The 19,584-nt window shown below is 32.7% G+C and overlaps 2 protein-coding genes across 4 annotated transcripts in view; one reads left to right on the top strand and one right to left on the bottom strand.

The window, feature by feature from the left end:
* The window catches only part of Kcc (kazachoc), a 361,663-nt gene that overhangs the window by 162,848 nt on the left and 179,231 nt on the right, over nt 1-19,584 (top strand). The gene's annotated exons all lie outside the window — the stretch shown is intronic.
* On the bottom strand, nt 8,273-18,144 carry LOC113393783 (uncharacterized). Its single transcript, XM_064215929.1, has 12 exons — nt 18,001-18,144; nt 17,007-17,133; nt 16,441-16,643; nt 15,496-15,598; nt 14,948-15,124; nt 14,638-14,791; nt 13,827-13,947; nt 12,107-12,357; nt 9,445-9,592; nt 9,141-9,288; nt 8,754-8,945; nt 8,273-8,442 (listed from the first exon to the last, which is right to left on the bottom strand). The coding sequence occupies exons 1-12, from the start codon at nt 18,094-18,096 to the stop codon at nt 8,291-8,293; spliced, it is 1,872 nt and encodes a 623-aa protein (XP_064071999.1). The 5' UTR covers nt 18,097-18,144; the 3' UTR covers nt 8,273-8,290.

Below are 19,584 nucleotides of genomic sequence, written 5' to 3'. Positions count from 1 at the left end.
TAGTACCTAATACCTATTAGTAAATCGAATGAAATATATCAATCTGAGGTTTGACTTGTAAAGAGTTTATCTAAGTATCATAATGTCAATATTATTAAATAAATTCTAAATATGACAAGGCAAGGCAAAGGCTTAGAACGGGACGAGCATTTTTGCAGAAAGCCGCACTCGTTGGCGCACTGTCAGGAAAGACGTTAAGGGCGGAAACCACTGTAGAAATAACTAAAGCCAGAAAGGCGCAAATATATACATGTCACTTATATTTTATTTATTCCATAAAATAAAATAAATTGTGATTTGTATATATAGTTTTACTTTTATGTTATTTAAGCATTCATGTTTGCTTGGAACCACTGAAAAAAATACTTTTTAACTTCTCTTTTTGAAGATTTCTTATTAATACTGTCACTGTATTTAAATAAGTAATTTTCGGAGAGTTTAAAGCGTTGGGGATACTATTATTAATGTTGACCGGAGAGACGAATCTCGCCGCGATTGTTCAAAATATCACATTTTTTAATTATCATAATTCTCGTGACAATAAGGCATTGCTTAGGCTCATACATCAATTGAAGTTTTTAATTATAAAAAAAATAATACAATTGTTATAACATTTTTAATATAACAAATCAATTGAGATTTACGCGCCAACACTATTATTAGAGCCAGTCAGATGAACATAATTTTTTGGCAGTCCGTCAACAAACAATATCTTCAGAATAATTATATTTATATACTAGCTGTGCCCGCGACTTCATGCGCGTTTGAATTTAACAAAAAAGTTACATGAAAGTACCGTCAAATCCGTCGAGCCGCTCCAGAGATTAGCCGAAACAAACAGACAGACCGACAGACAAAAATTAAAAAAGGTGTAATTTTGGTATATGCCGTGTACATATATAATGCATTTACTAAAAATCGTTTATTTTAATATTACAAACAGACACTCCTATTTTATTATATATATAGGTGATTGCAATTGCTATTATTATTTATTTCAAATATTAGGTAAGTAGATATATACATGTACATATTAAAACTCTAACTGGAAATGTCCGTTTATTTATCGTTTTGCAGATACGTGTTCTACTAAATTTAATAATTTACACCAAAACAGTCCATATCAAGCCTGGTAGTTAGGTCCAGTACTAGTCAAACGATATAAATTTCGTGGCTTCCAGCGATAAGCATTCAATTGCTCATGAATATAAACCAGGCACTCGTATCCAAATCACTCATCGTGTTTAAAGACAAAGCATTATTCCCGAAAAATCATACATATAACTTACCATTCTATATAATAAAATATTGTATACATTCATAAAAAATCCCGAAGTCTAAGTTCAAGACGAACTTTGCAATCAAACGCGTAGGAGCGTACGTGATTTCTTTTTTCGCTTTATTCGAAGAGTGATTGGAATAAATTTCGTTCCATCCAAATGTTAATAAGGGTTGTTGAAGCATAATTATAATCAATACGCCGAGAACACACAAAGAACCACTCTGCAAAATGCATTACATAAGTATTCAGAAATAAGACGACTATGGAATTCGAATTATCTGGAAACAAAATAGAATGTTTCTATAAACAAATATAATGTAAACAGTAATGTCCGATTGGTTGTTTTTTTTCTTACGCGGTTCAGAGGTTCCAATTATTTTCGAAATCGCCTTACCAAGTATATTGGAAAAAGCCATCGAAGTTTAAATTACTATGAAAATGATTTGTAATCGAACCGCACAGTACCGACCTGGTTTTATTAACATGGTATTGACAATACAGTTTGCTAGGTACTATAAACTTTGGTCTTTTGCGTTATGAAAAGTCCTTGCATTTCGCTGTGTACTATTTTGGTTTTTTATAGAAGAAAGCCCTTCTTGGAAATATATCACAACAATACTTAAAAGTTAAGTCAATCGGATCAAGAATGTAATAACATTCTGATAATTTGTTCTTCGTCTTTAACATTTGATTACTGAATTGGTAACTTGATGAGGTTTTCGGGGTCAAATTATTTGTTAAATTCATTTAAATCTCTTTTTCTTCGTAGTTTATTTTTTACTTAATAATATCAAAATGTTCTTTCTAATTGATGACTGAAAAAAATTTTCGAATATTTCGATATTATATTTTACCAGTGTTTTTTTTTATTTCTTGAGCCGAGATGGCTCAGTATTTATAAAAAGGTTATCTTAACCTATAATTGCGTGTTTAAACCCAATCAAGCACCAATGAATTTTCATGTGCTTAATTTGTGTTTATAATTTATAAGCGGCGAAGGGAAACATCGTAAGGAAACCTGCATGTATCTAATTTCAATTAAATTCGGTCACATGAGTATCCGCATTCGAGCAGCTTAGTGGAATAAGCTCCAAAGCTTCTCCTCAAACGGCGAGGAGGCATTTGCCATTGTGACTAAATTTCGGATGTTACTTAACTTTTTTTTTGTATTTATTTATTACAATATAACTAATATATCGTTTCCTTGTCCTCAGGTACGTCAGCGTTTTCATGTGCTACTCCACTGGCTGCATCAAGCCCATTCCGATGATATTTTGCCGCGAAACATCTGATAAAAGTAATAAAATTCCTCTAAATCTAAGCTTATCTCATATTTATGAGACGACAACAACGACATCTCTTGAAATGATAATTCAGTGTTGTTTTAATGTAATTTATGTTAAGTTTAATTAATGTAAGTTAGAATACCCTGAAGTGTTATTTTTGTAAGTATAATTCAAACCCTATATATAACAACAAAATAACAAGTAGTAATCAGTTAATATTATAAAGTTCTACGAAGATAAATATTGCTTAAGGACGATATTACGCAAACAATTGGAAGCAAATAAAACAATATCCAATAACAAAAGGTACAATTGAAATAATATAATAACCCTTTTGTTTGTACAAAAGAGTTATTATATTTTACTAATTAAACATACTTATAATTTAATATTGGCAACTATTTGATATATACTGACGCTTTTTAATGGATCGGTATAAGACTGATCAATCAACGCGGAATCATACATGGGCTATTATTCATAATTTTTTGAGTTCCGTTGATCCATCTCCATTTATGACCAGCTGCAGATATATAACATGATAAACCATCGTCGGATTGGAGCTGTTGAATCTGTGAGGTGTCTATAGAAAGAAAATTAGAATGAGGCGATCCTTAGAAATATTATTCGGAAAGAATACGCCTACATGGAAAAAATAGTTGTCGTTTCAAAGTACGAGTATACGTATTATTTCTGTTTATTATTAGGTAAGTGAAGTCATGAAACGTGAAAATACGTTACTAAAGAGAGGAAGCCGCTAGCAATGAGCTTTTACTGTACAGAGAATAGTTTTGATCAAGAAAAATATATAAAAATACTAACCCACGACGGTCTGCGTGAAACTGACTAGGAGTCTCCTCTCGACAAAGTACTTATTCAATATTGTGCAGAACAAATTGTATATCAATACATTAACAAAACTATTAAACATAAGATTTTTTTTTTTACCTTCTTATAGTTATGACAACTATCACAAATAATACTTTGACATTCTTAACAATTATTTGTTTCTTAACAATTCGAAATTGTTGATATAATTTTAATTATACATGTAATAGTATAAAACAAAGACGGTTTCTGTTTCTGTCTGTATCTCAACTTCTAAACCATTAAACGGATTTTTATTACGGCTACTATTAGTGAAATAGAAAGAAGCATAAACGAGGAATGTTTTAAGTATTCAAAGAACTGTTTCCGTACACTTGGCTTTTCTAACGCTGGATAAACTTTAGAAGATCATCAAAACAGTGTACTAGAAAATTGTAGGGTATTAATTTTAATAAACAATTACACAAAACATAGGTATTTACCTATAGAAAATACATAACTATTAAAAGTGTATATCTGTTAAGGTACACACATAATAACTAATTTAATCTATTGAAAATTAATACAATTTTATTTTGTGATGTCATATTTTTTTAAATTATTTTTGAATGCTTATTCAAATAAATATTTTTGTTACCATATGCATTTAATATAGATTAAAAATTACTTTTACACTATAACATCCGAATGAATACAGTAGATACTACCATTTCCGAATTATGTCCAACTAAAAAAATCGTTCGCTGCGGGTGATCGGATACGTGGTTGTAACAATTAATCCGATATTTTGATCAATGATTCACAATAAAAAAAAATATTAATAGTTTTAATACATGACATATTTATATAAAGTAATATTAATTAAAGAGATGTATTCATATACGTATCTATAATTAATAGCAACCGTGCGAGCTGGGTCGCTACTATAAATAAAAAAAAAAAAAGGCTTAGTATTGAGATTTGTTTTTGTGATCGTCACCAAAAATAATACTTTTTGGGGTTCATACTTCTATAAGACGACGATTTGAGATTGGATAGAATAATTAATAATAACAAATCTCTAACCACAGTAAATAATATATATATATATTATAATATAGGGGGCAAACGATCGGAAGGCTCTCCTAATGGAAAGTGATTACCAACGCACATAATCCTTAAACTCTTAATTGCCCTTAAAGATTATTGTGTGCATATAACAGTCTAGTCTTGTGAATTTCAATTCAAAATAAATAATCAAAAGTAAACAAGAGTTAATGCTTCGTTACAAAAGGGACCTGAAAACACATGAAGTGTAATGAAACTGAGTACCTTATTTACATGCGAGGGAAAAGTCATTAGTAAGGTCAACAACCCGACCTTCTTATGAGTTATAAAATTACGTACCGCATCATTTACGTTAATTATAAACTGGATATGAGAATAGAGGACGCTGGCACTTAACTTTGATAATGTTACTGTGTTGTTTTGCATCTTTAAAATTCGAATGCAATTACAAACTTCAAATATTTTTGGCATCAGGAATTACGTTATGCACTGCCTCAGCTTACGTAAATACCCACAAATCAGGACAATTAAGCAAATAAGCGACGAGCTTTATGATTAAGAGCACGAATCACGAAATAATAAGATAGTATTCCAAAAGAGTTCGTTAAAACATACAGCTGAATAAATATTTTCTTTTTTTTATAGTAAAGTTAGGCAGACGGGTTGTTACCTTTTTCTGCGGGTATGGATTTGAAGAAAACAGTTTTGTTATATTACTATTTAATTGTAGAAACCAAAATTTATAAATCAACAGTTACAATAAGTTACTTAATTTAGTTACAGTTTCTGTAATATGGATAGTTAAAAAAATATGCCAGCTAGATTCAGCGCGGGTCACTTGGGATATAAAGGAATGTTTGAAAATTCAATGCATTATAATTTATCTTATTAAATATTAGTATTTAGGCGCCACTGACGATTTAAAGATTGTATATTTGATTATTTAGTACACCGTTCGCCAGGCCGGTGTAACTAAGTTTATATAAAAAATTTAAGTGGGTACATCACCAAATTTCCAGCTACATGTGGATATTGATTATATCTAAGGGAACAGGCATGCCATCCTTGGAGTTGCACCAGTAGCTATCTGGACACACTCAACCAGGAAACTGCAGCCGTCCACACTTAATATTTCAAATCCATGTAGTGGGTAAAAAAAAATACCTCCTGCAATACGAAATATACAGGTTCAATAATCAAGTAAATAACCAAGAAATAAATACCTTTAACGAGGGATGTAAGCAGTAATTTACCTTCTGGAGGTTCAAAGCCCTGCTTACTTTAAATGACGATTTAAACTCCGGAGAATCATTCCAATGGGTCAAAAATCACTGTAAAACACAAATTAAACATGACTACGACTTACTGAATTACAAACCAACGTATTTAAGCAAAAACAAGAATTAAAGACTTACAATTTTTTAAAGTCGGTAGAAATATGTTGTATAAAGTTTTATCAAACTTCAAAACTCCATTATAAATATATTCTGAAAAGATATATGATGTTAAAGCACTGAAGTAATAATCAATCACAAATTAAGAAACTCAACTATCAAGGTAACTTACCGATATATTCAGTATATCGAATATGAAGTTTGAATTCGGTGTTAAACCGAAGATGTAAAAATGCAAAAAGAACGAAATCGAAGGTTCTTGAAACTTTGAAAGGCGCGGGAGTGTGACCAGAATCACTACCAGAAATACCCTAAATCAAATAGGAATTATATCCATATTTAAATCAAGGAAATAGTTATGGAATGATTATTTAATTTAATAAAAGCCAATTATAAGGCATTTACATAAAGATACACTGACCTTTAAATTGGATGACAACTAATAAATTAATCTGAAACGATGCGAAATGACTTCCAAACAAATACAACAAACGAATTAGATAATAAAATCTAATTTCAATAATTATTTCACTGTACTGATAAAATAAATATAATAAATATAATTTATTTTATTATTTAAATTCAAATAAAATGCCAAAATGATGTATAGAGCTAGCAATACCGATATATGGGAAGTGGGAAATGGGTTAACGGCACGGATTTTAGCGAATTGAGACTTTTGTGACGTTTTATATAATTTTAAAAAAAGTTAAAATTATAAAAATAATTTTTAATGTAACAGGGTAAATGGGCCACCTGATGATAAATGGTCACCAACACCCATATACATTGGCGCTGTAGGAAATATTAACCATTCCTTACATCGCTTATGCACCACCAACCTTAAACTAGAAGCTAAGATGTTATGTCCCTTGTGCCTGCAGTCACACTGACTCACTCACCCTTCAAAGTCGCACACAACAATATCAGTGGGAACCCAGATGGCCTATCACAAAGCCCTATTAACAAATAAATGTAAACCAGTCGAGTGAGTAGATGCATTTATTTTTATAAACGATTTCATATCCTTAGACATAAACGGGCAATAAAAAAATATAAAATTACCGAATTTTAATTATATCTACAACAATATACCTGGCCAAAATATGTACTGTATACGTTGAAATTATATTCATATTTTAAACCTTTACGTCCTTATAAAACTATTAGTTCAATTTATTACTATTAATATCATGGACTTAAATATTATTAGGATTACTTATATTTATATAATATAATTCTGTTCATTGGTCTAGGCGATATTGCATTTCTACATAAACTTAGTCAACTGAGGCTCTGGATACAAATACCCGACCGAACCAATAAAGAAGATTTTGCAGTCAAGAAATTCTCAGCAAGACCGGAGTTGTTTGGAAGGTGGCAGCATTTGCACTCCAATGCCTTAGAAAGGTCTTTAATCACTAAAATATATTACGAAGGGCTGTGTAATGAAGTTGGCGAATCAAAGTACATAAACTCAAAGCCGGGTCTTAGTTCTAGTTGCTTGTGAAAAGTTCAAATCAGATCTTATTCAAAATCAAAATATAACTTTATTATTATTCAAGTTTTTAAAAGCACTCTTGAATCGTCATTTTACAGAATTATATTAAATGTAAAGATACTACCGGGTAGGAATGTAGATCCTACCGAGAAGAACCGAAAATAAACTCACTAGTTTCTGTACTTTCCAACATTTTTCAATCGAATACAATTACATTTTTATAATATTATATCGTGCCTGAAAGTTAACAAGCACTAGCTACACGCTTTTTATCTTTATCTACATATAAAATATTGTGTTTTGTTAATATGAGTTTTTTATTATTGTTTTATATCCAACGTTTTGTATTTATGAATTGGCCAAATCATGGCCGGTGGTAGCTTTACTTTAAATAGTTTGGTAAATGACGATTCAAAAGTGCTTGTAAAAGCCTACTTGAATAAAGTATATTTTGATTTTGATTTTTTTTTTGATTATGTCATCATTCATCTCGTCTGGTACCAAATGACTTTTCATCCGTGTGTATAAATTAAATTACTTATTTCCGTTTTTTTTTACGTTAGCGTTTCAACAGCAAATGGGTCAAAAATAATTTGTAAAATAATTCCTTAATATATTGAGGTATAATTTATAGTGACATCTCTTAATTGTTTAACATTGTTCAAATTGTTTAACAAAAGCTGAACACTGAACTACTTAGCGAATAGATAGATTGATTCAATGCTGATTGTTAATATATAAAGGGTCCCGACACTTAAATCTTAATATAATAACTTAATTTTAATTAAAGCGACCAAATGTGTATCTTGTTAAAATACACAGCAGTTAAACCAAATCATAAAAATAACATATTTCTAATTTCATTTATTAAACATTGTGTTAATAATTACAATAATGTGGAATATAAATAATTCTAATTCATAAATAACTTTATGAGCAAGCTTTAGTATTATCAGGCTTCTATCGGCTCTTCTTTCGGTATCCTCTTGTGTTTGTTCTTTTTATATATCAATTCTATGGTCCAGAACATAATGACTATACCAAAACATGATGATAATATGTAGAAAGCTGTCGAGTAACTATTTGTCAAGTCCCGTATAGCACCTATAAAAAATATCTTAAATTAGGTTGGCAACATTGATAAAATAAATTAAAAAAATAAACTTTTGGCTGTGTGTTGATGTTGCCGTCAGGACTAAGGATTTAAAAAAAATATATTTGCCTACACATAAATTATTTGTGTTCATGTATCATGTACCTGAACTCAGGTGGTAGGTACTTATTATTTTTAACTGTTTTATTATAACGATTAACAGGCGTAAAATCTTGGTTTGATACCTCCAAGATTTTACGGTATGAAATGCAGGCTTAGAACTAAAAAGTTCATTTACAAGGAAAATTATATAACAACTTACCTATAGAGGGACCGACAGACAAATTGAAGAATCCAAATAATAGTAGCACTATTCCCATTGCAGAGCTAAACTTGTCTTGATCTACACTGTCCGCTACTACTACTGGTAGAAGCAACATTATAGTGCAACGCGGTATTCCCATCATTGTTATAAAAACTGTCATCACCAACATATCATCCGACCAGAGCATTCCTTAAAAGAAATTATAATATTTTAAAATTTACTTTCCTTCATTTACATTCCATTTTCTTGTCGTAAATTTATTAATCATAAAATTTTTAATCAATTTTATTTATAATCATAGCGTGATTTTCTTATCTTTCTGATCTATTTTTGGCAATGTAGGTACGGATTATAGTCAATAACTTATTATACAACAGTTCATACCAAGCTTGGTAACTAGAGCCAGGACTAGTCCAACCACGTAAATCTCATGGCTTCCAATGTTAAGAAGCCAGCTGCTCATGAATATAAAAAAAGCTCTCGTCCCCAAATCAGTCACCGCGTTTAAAGTCAGAGCCCAAGCTATATTTCCCTAAAAGCAAATGCATTATAAATATTTAAAATCTAAAGCTAATGTGCCACTTATTTCATGAATAATTAACCAGTTTCAAGTTGAGCTTTGTGAAAGAAAGCGAAAAAAGAAAATTATATATTTTTTTGACTCGTATAAAAATTTGGTAAAAGTTACCTCATTCCATCCTAATGCGTATAAGGCTTGTGGAAGCATAAATATAAATAAATATTCAGAGAACAAACTTAGAGCCACTCCGACAGCTGCATTCGATAAAAGAAAGGTCTTAAAAAGTGAGACGTCTATGAAGTTTGAAATGAAATTTCTGAAAAAAAATTAAATTGTTTCGTTACCTTAAAACTTTATAATCATAATGGGTACAGAAATATCTAAGTTGCGTTATCTAAGTAGCTACTAGCGTGGAGGGAGTATATGTGTTTGTATTTTTTCAAATATATTATCATTTCATAAAACGTAAATTTCAATATTATAACAGTTTTACATAAAAATAAAACCGATATTATGTGCCGAGAGGAAAACATACAGCATTGCTGTAAACATACAGCATTGCTGTGAAGAAGCAGTCGTGTACTTACTTATATCTGTGGTCGATTGTTACCTTACACAACTTAGTTCACCTGAATGTCACTAGGTGGCGTTAGTTAACCAGCAAGTGCGCGGGAACCGCCGCCATATTCCTTCATAGTCTTCACCAGGAAGTACTTTCTGCAATGCTGTATGTTTTCCTCTCGGCACATAATATCGGTTTTATTGTTATGTAAAACCGTTATATTGATGTGCCTTCCGGAAAACATACAGCATTGCTGTGAAGACGTGTTTGTTATCTGCTGGTGAAATATGTATTGTTTTTAAGCACAACGCTATGATGAAATTGATAACTAATGAAATTAATAAATTATAAACAACTGAAATGTAATAATCATTTTAATGTCTTTAAATGCTTTGAAAGATACAAAATATATATAATATAACATTGTTGTCTTTATTATCCTGGCTTAAGAAAGTATTGTAGAATTATGTGACATAAGAGCGATAACATTTGGTAATTAAATTTATAATATATGAAATAATATATTGTTTTCCTTCCATTACTTACTATACAAACAAATATACTCATTGAAATTATTATCATTAGTTTATTATTATTGTATGTAATTATATATATATAATAAAAAATCAATTCGGTGTAAATGTTTTGAAAAAAGAGTTATGACTAACTTTAGTTTCTATTATACGTCAGTAATGATAAAAGAATGTGCTGGATGATCTCCAGTTTCCACGTGACAATATCTCAACAATCAATTGATTATCTAACCACCCCAGGGAAGCTACCGCTGACCTACAGCTTCCCGGAGGTCCCCTAATACTACTGTCCTGAAGAACTGTACGCACCCAATTCCCGATTACAGTTCGAGAGGCAGCCTTAATATCACCATTGACAGTGATGAAAAGGTTATTTAAATTGATATTGCTAGTAAACCGCCTAATTTGTGTTCTTTGTATGAGTGCTCTAACTAATGTGACGGGACATATGTTTTGATCATCATGTTTAGAGAGTTTCCATGCGGATTGGCGATAATTGTGAGTATCCGCTTTAGACCCAAAGGCCGGTATTAAAATGATGCTATCTCCGTTATCCTGCAAACTCTCTGTAGAAATTTTTAAAAGGGTCAGATCGTGGATTCTTCGTCCCGAGGCTACCAATAGAACTGCTGCTGTCCTTCGTGACAAGTCGAATAAGGTGTCTTTAGAGGGGTTAGCCGATAACCAATTTAGGACAATTCGAGGATCCCATATAAGTGCTCTCTTTATAGCTTTAGGTTTAACTGTACGAATTGCTTTAAGGACATGTTTGATAATGAAATCGGAAAATTTTTGATGTTCTACGTTTGGCCCACAAAATGTCATAATTGCTGATTTGTGCACCAGGTTCATGTTGTATGCTAAATTTTCTATTAGAAAAAGGTGTATCAGAAATCTAGCTTAATAGCAAATATCGGTAGACTGGTGTTTAGTTTTTTTTGGGTTCACCAGTAAGCTGGAGCACCAAGCTAGCCATCTCTTTATGGTAGGAAAATAGGTAGTAAGTGTTGATTGTCGCCAACACTTTCTTAATAATTATTTTTCTTGTACCGCCCAGTCTTTTATTTGTTCGCCCCTCCCCCAATTTTCCAGACTTTCAGGCCTAATGTTTGCACTTGTGGAGGAGGTTGCGATGTTGTCACATCTATGAGCACTTCCGAGAGGTTCTGTAGCTCGTGCGGTGGCTCTAATGGCGTTGTTCAGATGTGCTAATACCCTGGATAATAGGCTGGGAGGTAGAAAAACCCAGGCGACCCGGTAATTCCAAGGTCTGCAGAATGCGTCTGTATAACATGCTGATCGATCTTTGCAGTCTATTGATACGTAGTTTCGTACAACAGCTGTATTTTTTGACGCGAACAGATCTATTTCGGGATACCCCCATTTTTGGAAGACTTCCGCTGTCGCATCCGGTATCAGGTGCCATTCCGCCGGATGCTTTCCTCGTGATAATCTGTCCGCAATTATGTTGTACCTCCCCGGGAGGTAATATGCTGACAGCGTTATTTTGAATATGTCCGCTAGTTGGAGAAGTTTGAATGTCAGTTCCAGCAACGCTAAAGATTTGGTTCCGCCTTCTTTCCGGATATACGCTATCAGTGTTCGATTGTTGGATTGGATCAGTACATATGACTTTACTAATATTTTTGAGTTGATTTTGATAGCAACGAAAACGGCGAATAATTCTTTTTTGTTGCTGTGCCACCTCCTTTGGTAGAGTGACCAGCTCCCTGACATCACTTTTCCATCCAGTTGACCGCCCCAACCCACGTCTGAGGCATCCGTTGCCAGGAAGTGGGTAGCTGGTTTTTTGTGTATCGATAACGAGTGATAAGTGGCTCCGCGCCACCACACCATCTCTCTGTAAACATTTTGAGGGATACGTTGTACTTGACGGGGTAGTCTCTTGCCGAAGCGTCGCAAGAATATTTGGGAATTGCGACAGTGTAGTCTGCCCCGTTGAATGACAAAGTTGGCAAAGTTCAGCTGCCCCAAAATTATTTGTAATTGTCGTAGACTCATGTGTGGCTTTTGCGTAATCTGTTCTAGGGCGCTGTTGATGCATTTTACTTTCTGATTTGGTAAGACCATTTTGTTCTTGGCTGTTAGTCATCGTATCCCTAGATATTACAAGTCTTGTGTTGGAGTTAGGACCGATTTCTGGAAATTCACTTTCCAACCCAACAGTTCCAAGTGTCTTACGGCCTCCGCAGCCTGAATACTTAACTTGGTTTGGTCTTGTTGCACCAGAAGAAAGTCGTCTAGATAGACGAGCACTCGACAATCTTTCGCACACAGGGTCTCCGCGACCCAGCATGTGATGGAAGAGAAAAGATGCGGAGCAGAAACTAGACCGAAAGGCAGGCACGTCATCTCGTAAATACGGTTCTGATAACTGATTCTGAGGAAGGGTCTATGTGATTTTGCCATAAGGACATAAAAATAAGACTGCGAAATGTCGATCTTTATCATCCAGTCTCCAGGTTGGAGAAAGTCCGGCACATCTTTATGGGAAATCAAATGAAAGTGTTTCGTTTTTACATATTTGTTTAGTTCCCGAAGATCAAGTATTGGGCGCATCGATCTATCGCTTTTCTTCCGGAGAAAAAGTTTTGTGATGAAACTCGGAGATTTTGCCCCGACTTCTTGAAGAACATTTTGATCCACTAGTTCAAGAATTACTTGAGTCATGGCAGGAGAAGTTTTTGTTGCATACTGGTCCATTATAATTTTTGTAGGCCAAACAAGAGGGGGTTTTCTGAATAGGGGTATTCGGGATCCCGTGATTGTCATCATGATAAATTTGTTTGCATCCAAAGCCTGCCATCTGTCTTTGAACTGTACAAGGTGACTCCCCTTGAATGATTGTGTAGGATAGTAATTTTTTCTTATCTCTGTTACGAAATGTAAAGTTTTTAGTTTGCTTGTTGTTGTTAGTCTTGTTTTTGTATGTATATTGTATATAAATTGTCGCTATTTAGCTCGCTTGGGTTTTTAACAGCCCAATCTAATATTTCTTGTAAGCCTGATTGCAACAACTCCTTTTGCTATAACAAAGCATTGGTCAATCCCGCAACAAATAGTTCGGTAGGGGCCAAAAAGTCTTTGCCTTTATTGAGGCAGCATAATTCATCATTGATTTTAAGGTTGCAAAATCCCGGAGATGCAGTGACTTCAGCTAACGCTTTATTATAGCGCACGTGTTGCCATAAGGGTGTGTTAAAATGATGTAACTCTTTAAGTTGTTTTAACCTATTCCCGTCGGCGGATTTCATGCATTTTTTGTCATCAAACTCTGTCTTATAATTTCCGAGTTCTAGAGTCTTTGCTGGCACCGAAGGGTTGGTTAAAAATGAACTAGCATTTTTTACTTGGTCTGAGTGCACGTAACTACTGGATTTGTTGCTATCAGTCCCACATTGTTGATGCATTATTAAATTTGTGAGAAAACTGACCTGGTCATATAATGCGTCGATTCTCGGATCGACCGTTACCCGGGAGCCGGCGTTTCTTGCTGGGAGTACCCTCACTTTCGTTATCGTCGCTTGAACTGCTTGAATTCGAGGTATCGTCATCCTGGCAGCATTCATTTTTTTCGGTACAAACATCATCCGAAATAGGCACATGCGACTCACTAACTTCCGCGGTTTTATTCGGAGGGCGATCCATAATTAGAAAATAAATCAACTCGAAAAGTCAACTCAAAGTTCGCAAAATACAATATGTTACGATTTCGAAAACACTTAGTTAATTATTTTATTTTTATAAAATTCACAGATACATGAATTGTTCATTGTAACTGAATCACTTTAGAATTATTTTTTACGAATTTCGACCAACTTGGCGAAAGTACAAAACGCTATGAAGGAATATGGCGGCGGTTCCCGCGCACTTGCTGGTTAACTAACGCCACCTAGTGACATTCAGGTGATCTAAGTTATGTAAGGTAACAATCGACCACAGATATAAGTAAGTATACGACTGCTTCTTCACAGTAATGCTGTATGTTTAAAGCAATGCTGTATGTTTTCCGGAAGACACATCAATATTCGGAATTGTAATGTTTCCAAACAGTACCCTCCCCTAGTCTCCAATATACCACCAAAATTCTAACTTCGATTTTTCTTTACATAAATGTTTATGTTATCATATGTATAAAATTATTTGCCGTATTGAATTATTTTGCGTGCTATAAAAACGAAGCTCTGTACTTGTATTACTAAAAATGCTGTTCTGTACATAAAGACGATCAGATTAAGATCTTACTTTCTGCCTTGATACTCATCATTTTTTGTATTTTCAACACTGAATTTCTCATTTGATTTCTTGATGTCGTTTTCGGGTTCAGATTTGTTTACTGGTTTTAAATCTTCTTTGCCTTTGAAACCTTTTTCTTCCGAAGCCAAAAGGGACTTAGTTTCTGAAATATCACAGAGATATTAATTTTTGAATTATGAAATATTTAGGTTAGATTTTGAGAATTGAATTATTAATAATTATATTATAATCATCGTAAATTTGATTTTATTTCACATCTAGTATTTTTTACTATAACATAAGTGGTGGTGTGGTATACCGTTTTCATTGTCTTCGGATACTTTAACCTTTTTCATGTGCCACTCCACTGGCTGCATCAAGGCCATTCCGACTATATTTTGCAAGGAAACAGCTGATATGATTAATAAAGTTCCTCTAAATCCAAATGTTTCTAAAGTCCACTTGACAAATTGAGGTGAAAATAAGGCGATAACTCCTAGAAAGATAACGTTTTAGATAATTTACTTATTTCATTAATTTTATTGAGAAAATATATTTAAAGTCCTTAATTTTTGGAGCATTCGAACTCATATTGGTATTATGTATTGTACATGGCTCAGTCTACTACTACTAATTATATAGTAGATTCTTGTTTTTTTTTCTTGGTTGTTTTGAAGTAAAAATAAGTGAAATCTCACCGCTTGTTCTTACATCGCTTGATCTAACAAAATATAGCAATTTAATATAATGCCAAGAGTATTTTTTTATATTGTCATATATTTTTAAAATATAGTATTACGAAGACTAAATCATTATTGTATCATAACAAAAAATTTTTTTGCTAAGAAATAACACAAATTTTGTTACCAATAACAGTCTGCGTAAAACTGACAGCCAGCAGTCGTCTCTTAACGAAATAGTTATTTAATACTGTACAGGATATATTATATATCAATCCATTACCCAAACTCTGAAATACAATAAATTAAAGAAATTTATACTACGATATGATCTTACTGCTACTAAAACATTTCGAGTTTTTTCTGCACATTTTCTTTACCTGCATCTCAGATCAACAATAATTTTCTGATTTAAAAATAAAAACACAAGAACGGCGCAAATACGCAATACTTGAAAGAAACAACAGAATTCCTTTGTTGTGATATAAAGACTTCAAAATCTCTTCTCTTCCTCATGCCTTTATCAAAGCTAATAAATATAACAAACTTTCTCAGATCTATTAAGAAAATGGGCGTTCCACGAGGATTTATTTTAGGTCCCTTCCTATTTTTTATATACAAATGTAATTCATCTCTTTTAATGGCATTGCGATTTGAAATTATTTGCTGCTAATACATCAATACTTTTAAAAGTTATCATTAAATAAGCACTAAACTTAAAGAAAAAAATAAAAACAAGTTTCCAATTCCTTTTATATATCATTACCTACATAATATATTAACACAAGTCTATAGAAAATTATAGAGATGACAAAACGTCATGAAGTTACTATTATTATTCTCATATGCAGGTGTTTAAGTAACTTAAGCTGTTTAAATATATCGACATAGTTTGATGGTTAAATAGAGTAAATGAATTTAGTTCATTAGGAATTGGTAGAATATATATTCTGAAAGTAATAACATATTATTTTTTATTTTTTTAATTGTAAGTGTTGTACGTGAATAGTATGATCAAATTATTTTCTGTAATTATTCATTTTGTTCCCAAAGTACCACTTAAAAGTTTACAATATTTATAGATTTTGATGTATTTACCTATTTTTATTTAAAATAGTTATAAAAAGTTTACCTGTAGCACTCCTAAGCAAAGGAAAAATGTCAGTTTCGAATTCACAAAAACGTTGCCAAATATTCCCAAATTAAATATTGTCGCAGCAACCAGGCCGAGTTGACGTAAAGATAGAAACTTTAATAGAGGATTCACAATCATTCCTGGAAACGAAAACAGTGAATTTATAGTGAAACGGAAAAGTAAACAGTAGGATAATCTGACTTTTAATAAACATGCCTTTTTTATATAATCAAAGTGTTTTAATAATATATTACAAAAATATATTTCAGGATTTGGATCTTAAAGTTAATAAGGTTAAATTAAAATTTGCCATGCCATAAAATGTACCGTAGCATTTACGTCTAATAAAATTTAATAGGTCCGATGTTTATAATTTAATCTCAATGAGACGTCCAGCAACCTTTCTATTAAAATCCAGACAAACAAAACAGCTTTTTCTACTAAATTAATACAACGAAGCTTGAGCTCGTCGATGAAAAAAATTGTAACTAACAGAGTAGTGTGGTTTAATATATTAACAATAAACATGATTACGACAAAAATAGATTTAGTTATATAAACACCTGCTAAAGCAGCACATAGTGCACTAACTCCATTTAAAAAAGTAATAGTAGTTGAATCCATGTTCAGTTCGATGAAAAGATCCTTAAATATCATTCCAAAACTAGCCAGGAACGTTGATATGGTTACCTGTTGAACAACAAGTATTGATAAATAATATTGCGAACAGAAAACAAAAGCCATAAATATGAAAATTAACGGCTTAAGAAAATACTATCGGTCTTGCAAAAATTTGCCTGTTCTGCTCCTCATTTTTAACCCAAAATATATTAAGCATCTAATCTAGGCAAAGAGTTCAAAATATTTATAAGCTTAAGTCTTGAAGAAATATTAAAATCAATAAAACTATATCTACTTGCAAAGTATTTGTAGGACTAACAAACTGAAATTCATGTGAACTAAACAATTTCTAGATCGTTTACGTCAGTTGAACGAAACGAAATGGATAAGGTAAATAGGTAATGTTGGCACTCGTCATTGATATTGCTACTCTTTTTATAATTTATAGGATAGCACGATATTATAATTTAAAAAAAAAAATTAGATCACGATTTTCATAATGTATTGGCGAGCTCATAACCAGGCCAATCCACCAACCACTGTATATAACAGGTAAGTTCGAAAATATGTATGTAGATAATCCCTATTATAACTAAAAGTAACAAAATATACGAATGGAAGATAATTCTAAAAGCAATTAAAGTTACTCGTAATCATTATTTATTTATCCAGATCATTTTTGATTATTATTCAAAGTCAGTTCACTTTTGTAAGCTGATTGCTTTGAATATCTGATGGTGTAATTTACTATTTTAAAATAAGAATTTAAAGTAATTGAGATTCCCTAAGATTTAAAAAATGGTGTACAAGATTTCCGTTGAAGTAAGGATATTTTTGCAGCATCGGCTTATCAGCTTAGGGCATAAATGTATCAACATCACATATATTTGGACTTAAATGTGTTCATAAATTATCTAATATTCTAAATTAACTCACCAAATTTATTATTACGCCTACACCAATCATGTAACCCCAACCACCATCTGGCGCCACCAATTCATATTTCTTACCGTTTTTTTCTTTGACGCCCATGTTGGACAGTTACGTCGAAATGCTGACGATAACTGAACCTTGCATCAAACAAGTAATCATGTGTCTTTATCTCATGTAAATAGTCTTTAGTATTGTATGAAGTTTGATTACCGCAATTACACTTACTTGTCGACTTTTAAGTTTCGTATTGTTTAATATTGTACTGTTAATGTCTTCAACTGTATTACTTTCTCCTTTAAACGGCTCAATAAAACTATTTGCAAATTTAAAGTGAATATGTCTAATTTTAGGATAGGTTTATTGTTTTTGCAGCGCTAATGTAATATGGGCAGTGGATACCACTTACTATGTGGGCCCATTTGCCCGTCCGCAAAACAAACCAACAACCTATATTTAAAAAAAAAAACTATGATATTAACGATTATTAATCCTCTTTAAGATATTAATTACAATTCCAAATTAAAATATAACAATGAGTTTTCTTTAAAGAGATCAATTATTCATGTCTTGTTACCTTTCGAGATTTCTTTAATATATGAGCACCGTCGTGACAGCAACGCAGCAAGGACTGCACGCAATATCATCTTATGATAGGTTATGTTTAGGAAACAAATTTCCAGGCAGGTCAGACACGGGACTCATCTCAACAATGATTCTGATGTCTGACCTGAGACGAAATTTGATAATGAAAGTCACAGTGGACGCAGATTCACTTCAAACAACGTCGGATCAATGTATTCAAACTGCCGTATTATTATGTTCTGAGAATCTCTCAGAACGTAATATCTTTCAGAACATAAATCACTGATTAGTGGTCCCAAATACGATTTATTTGTTATAGATGTTTTATTTTTTAATTTAAAATATACAATATTTGAGTAGGCTTTTGATATCACTTTACACTATCAAATATAATATAAAATCACAGTCATAATATCAGCCCATAATATACATTACACTGAAAAGAATCCGCTAAGTAGTTATCATCCACACTATATATAATAAAGCTGTTTATTTAAACGCTAATCTCTAGAACTACCAGTCGGATTAGAATGTATATTTTTGCATTTGATAGCCATTAACTCTTGAGGAAGGCTTGATCTGCAATCCTTGGTTAGATTCACGTGTTGTCCTTCATCTCCGCGGTCAATTGGAAGGCAAAGCCAAATTGGCATCAAAAAAGCTCGCTGTGCTCAGCAAGGCAAGACAGTATTTCACGTCGGCCCATCGTCTAAGACTCTACAAGGCACAAATTCGGCCACACATGGAGTACTGCTCTCACCTCTGGGCGGGTGCTCCCCAGTACCAGCTCCTTCCATTCGACCGTATCCAACGTAGAGCGGCTCGAATTATCGACGATCAAGCCCTTTCCGATCTGCTTGATCCTTTGGCTATGTGTAGAGATGTTGGATCGCTCTGCATCTTCTACAGAATGGAATGTTCCGATGAATTGTTCGGATTAATCCCGGCTGCTGAATTTCACAGTCGGACATCTCGCCAAATTTCAAAATATAGGAAACTAGAGGT

Source organism: Vanessa tameamea, chromosome 2 (assembly GCF_037043105.1).
Source record: "Vanessa tameamea isolate UH-Manoa-2023 chromosome 2, ilVanTame1 primary haplotype, whole genome shotgun sequence".
NCBI classification, from domain to species: domain Eukaryota; kingdom Metazoa; phylum Arthropoda; class Insecta; order Lepidoptera; family Nymphalidae; genus Vanessa; species Vanessa tameamea.
The sequence above is the reverse complement of the archived record's forward strand: the minus strand, read 5'-3'. Positions and strand labels throughout refer to the sequence as shown.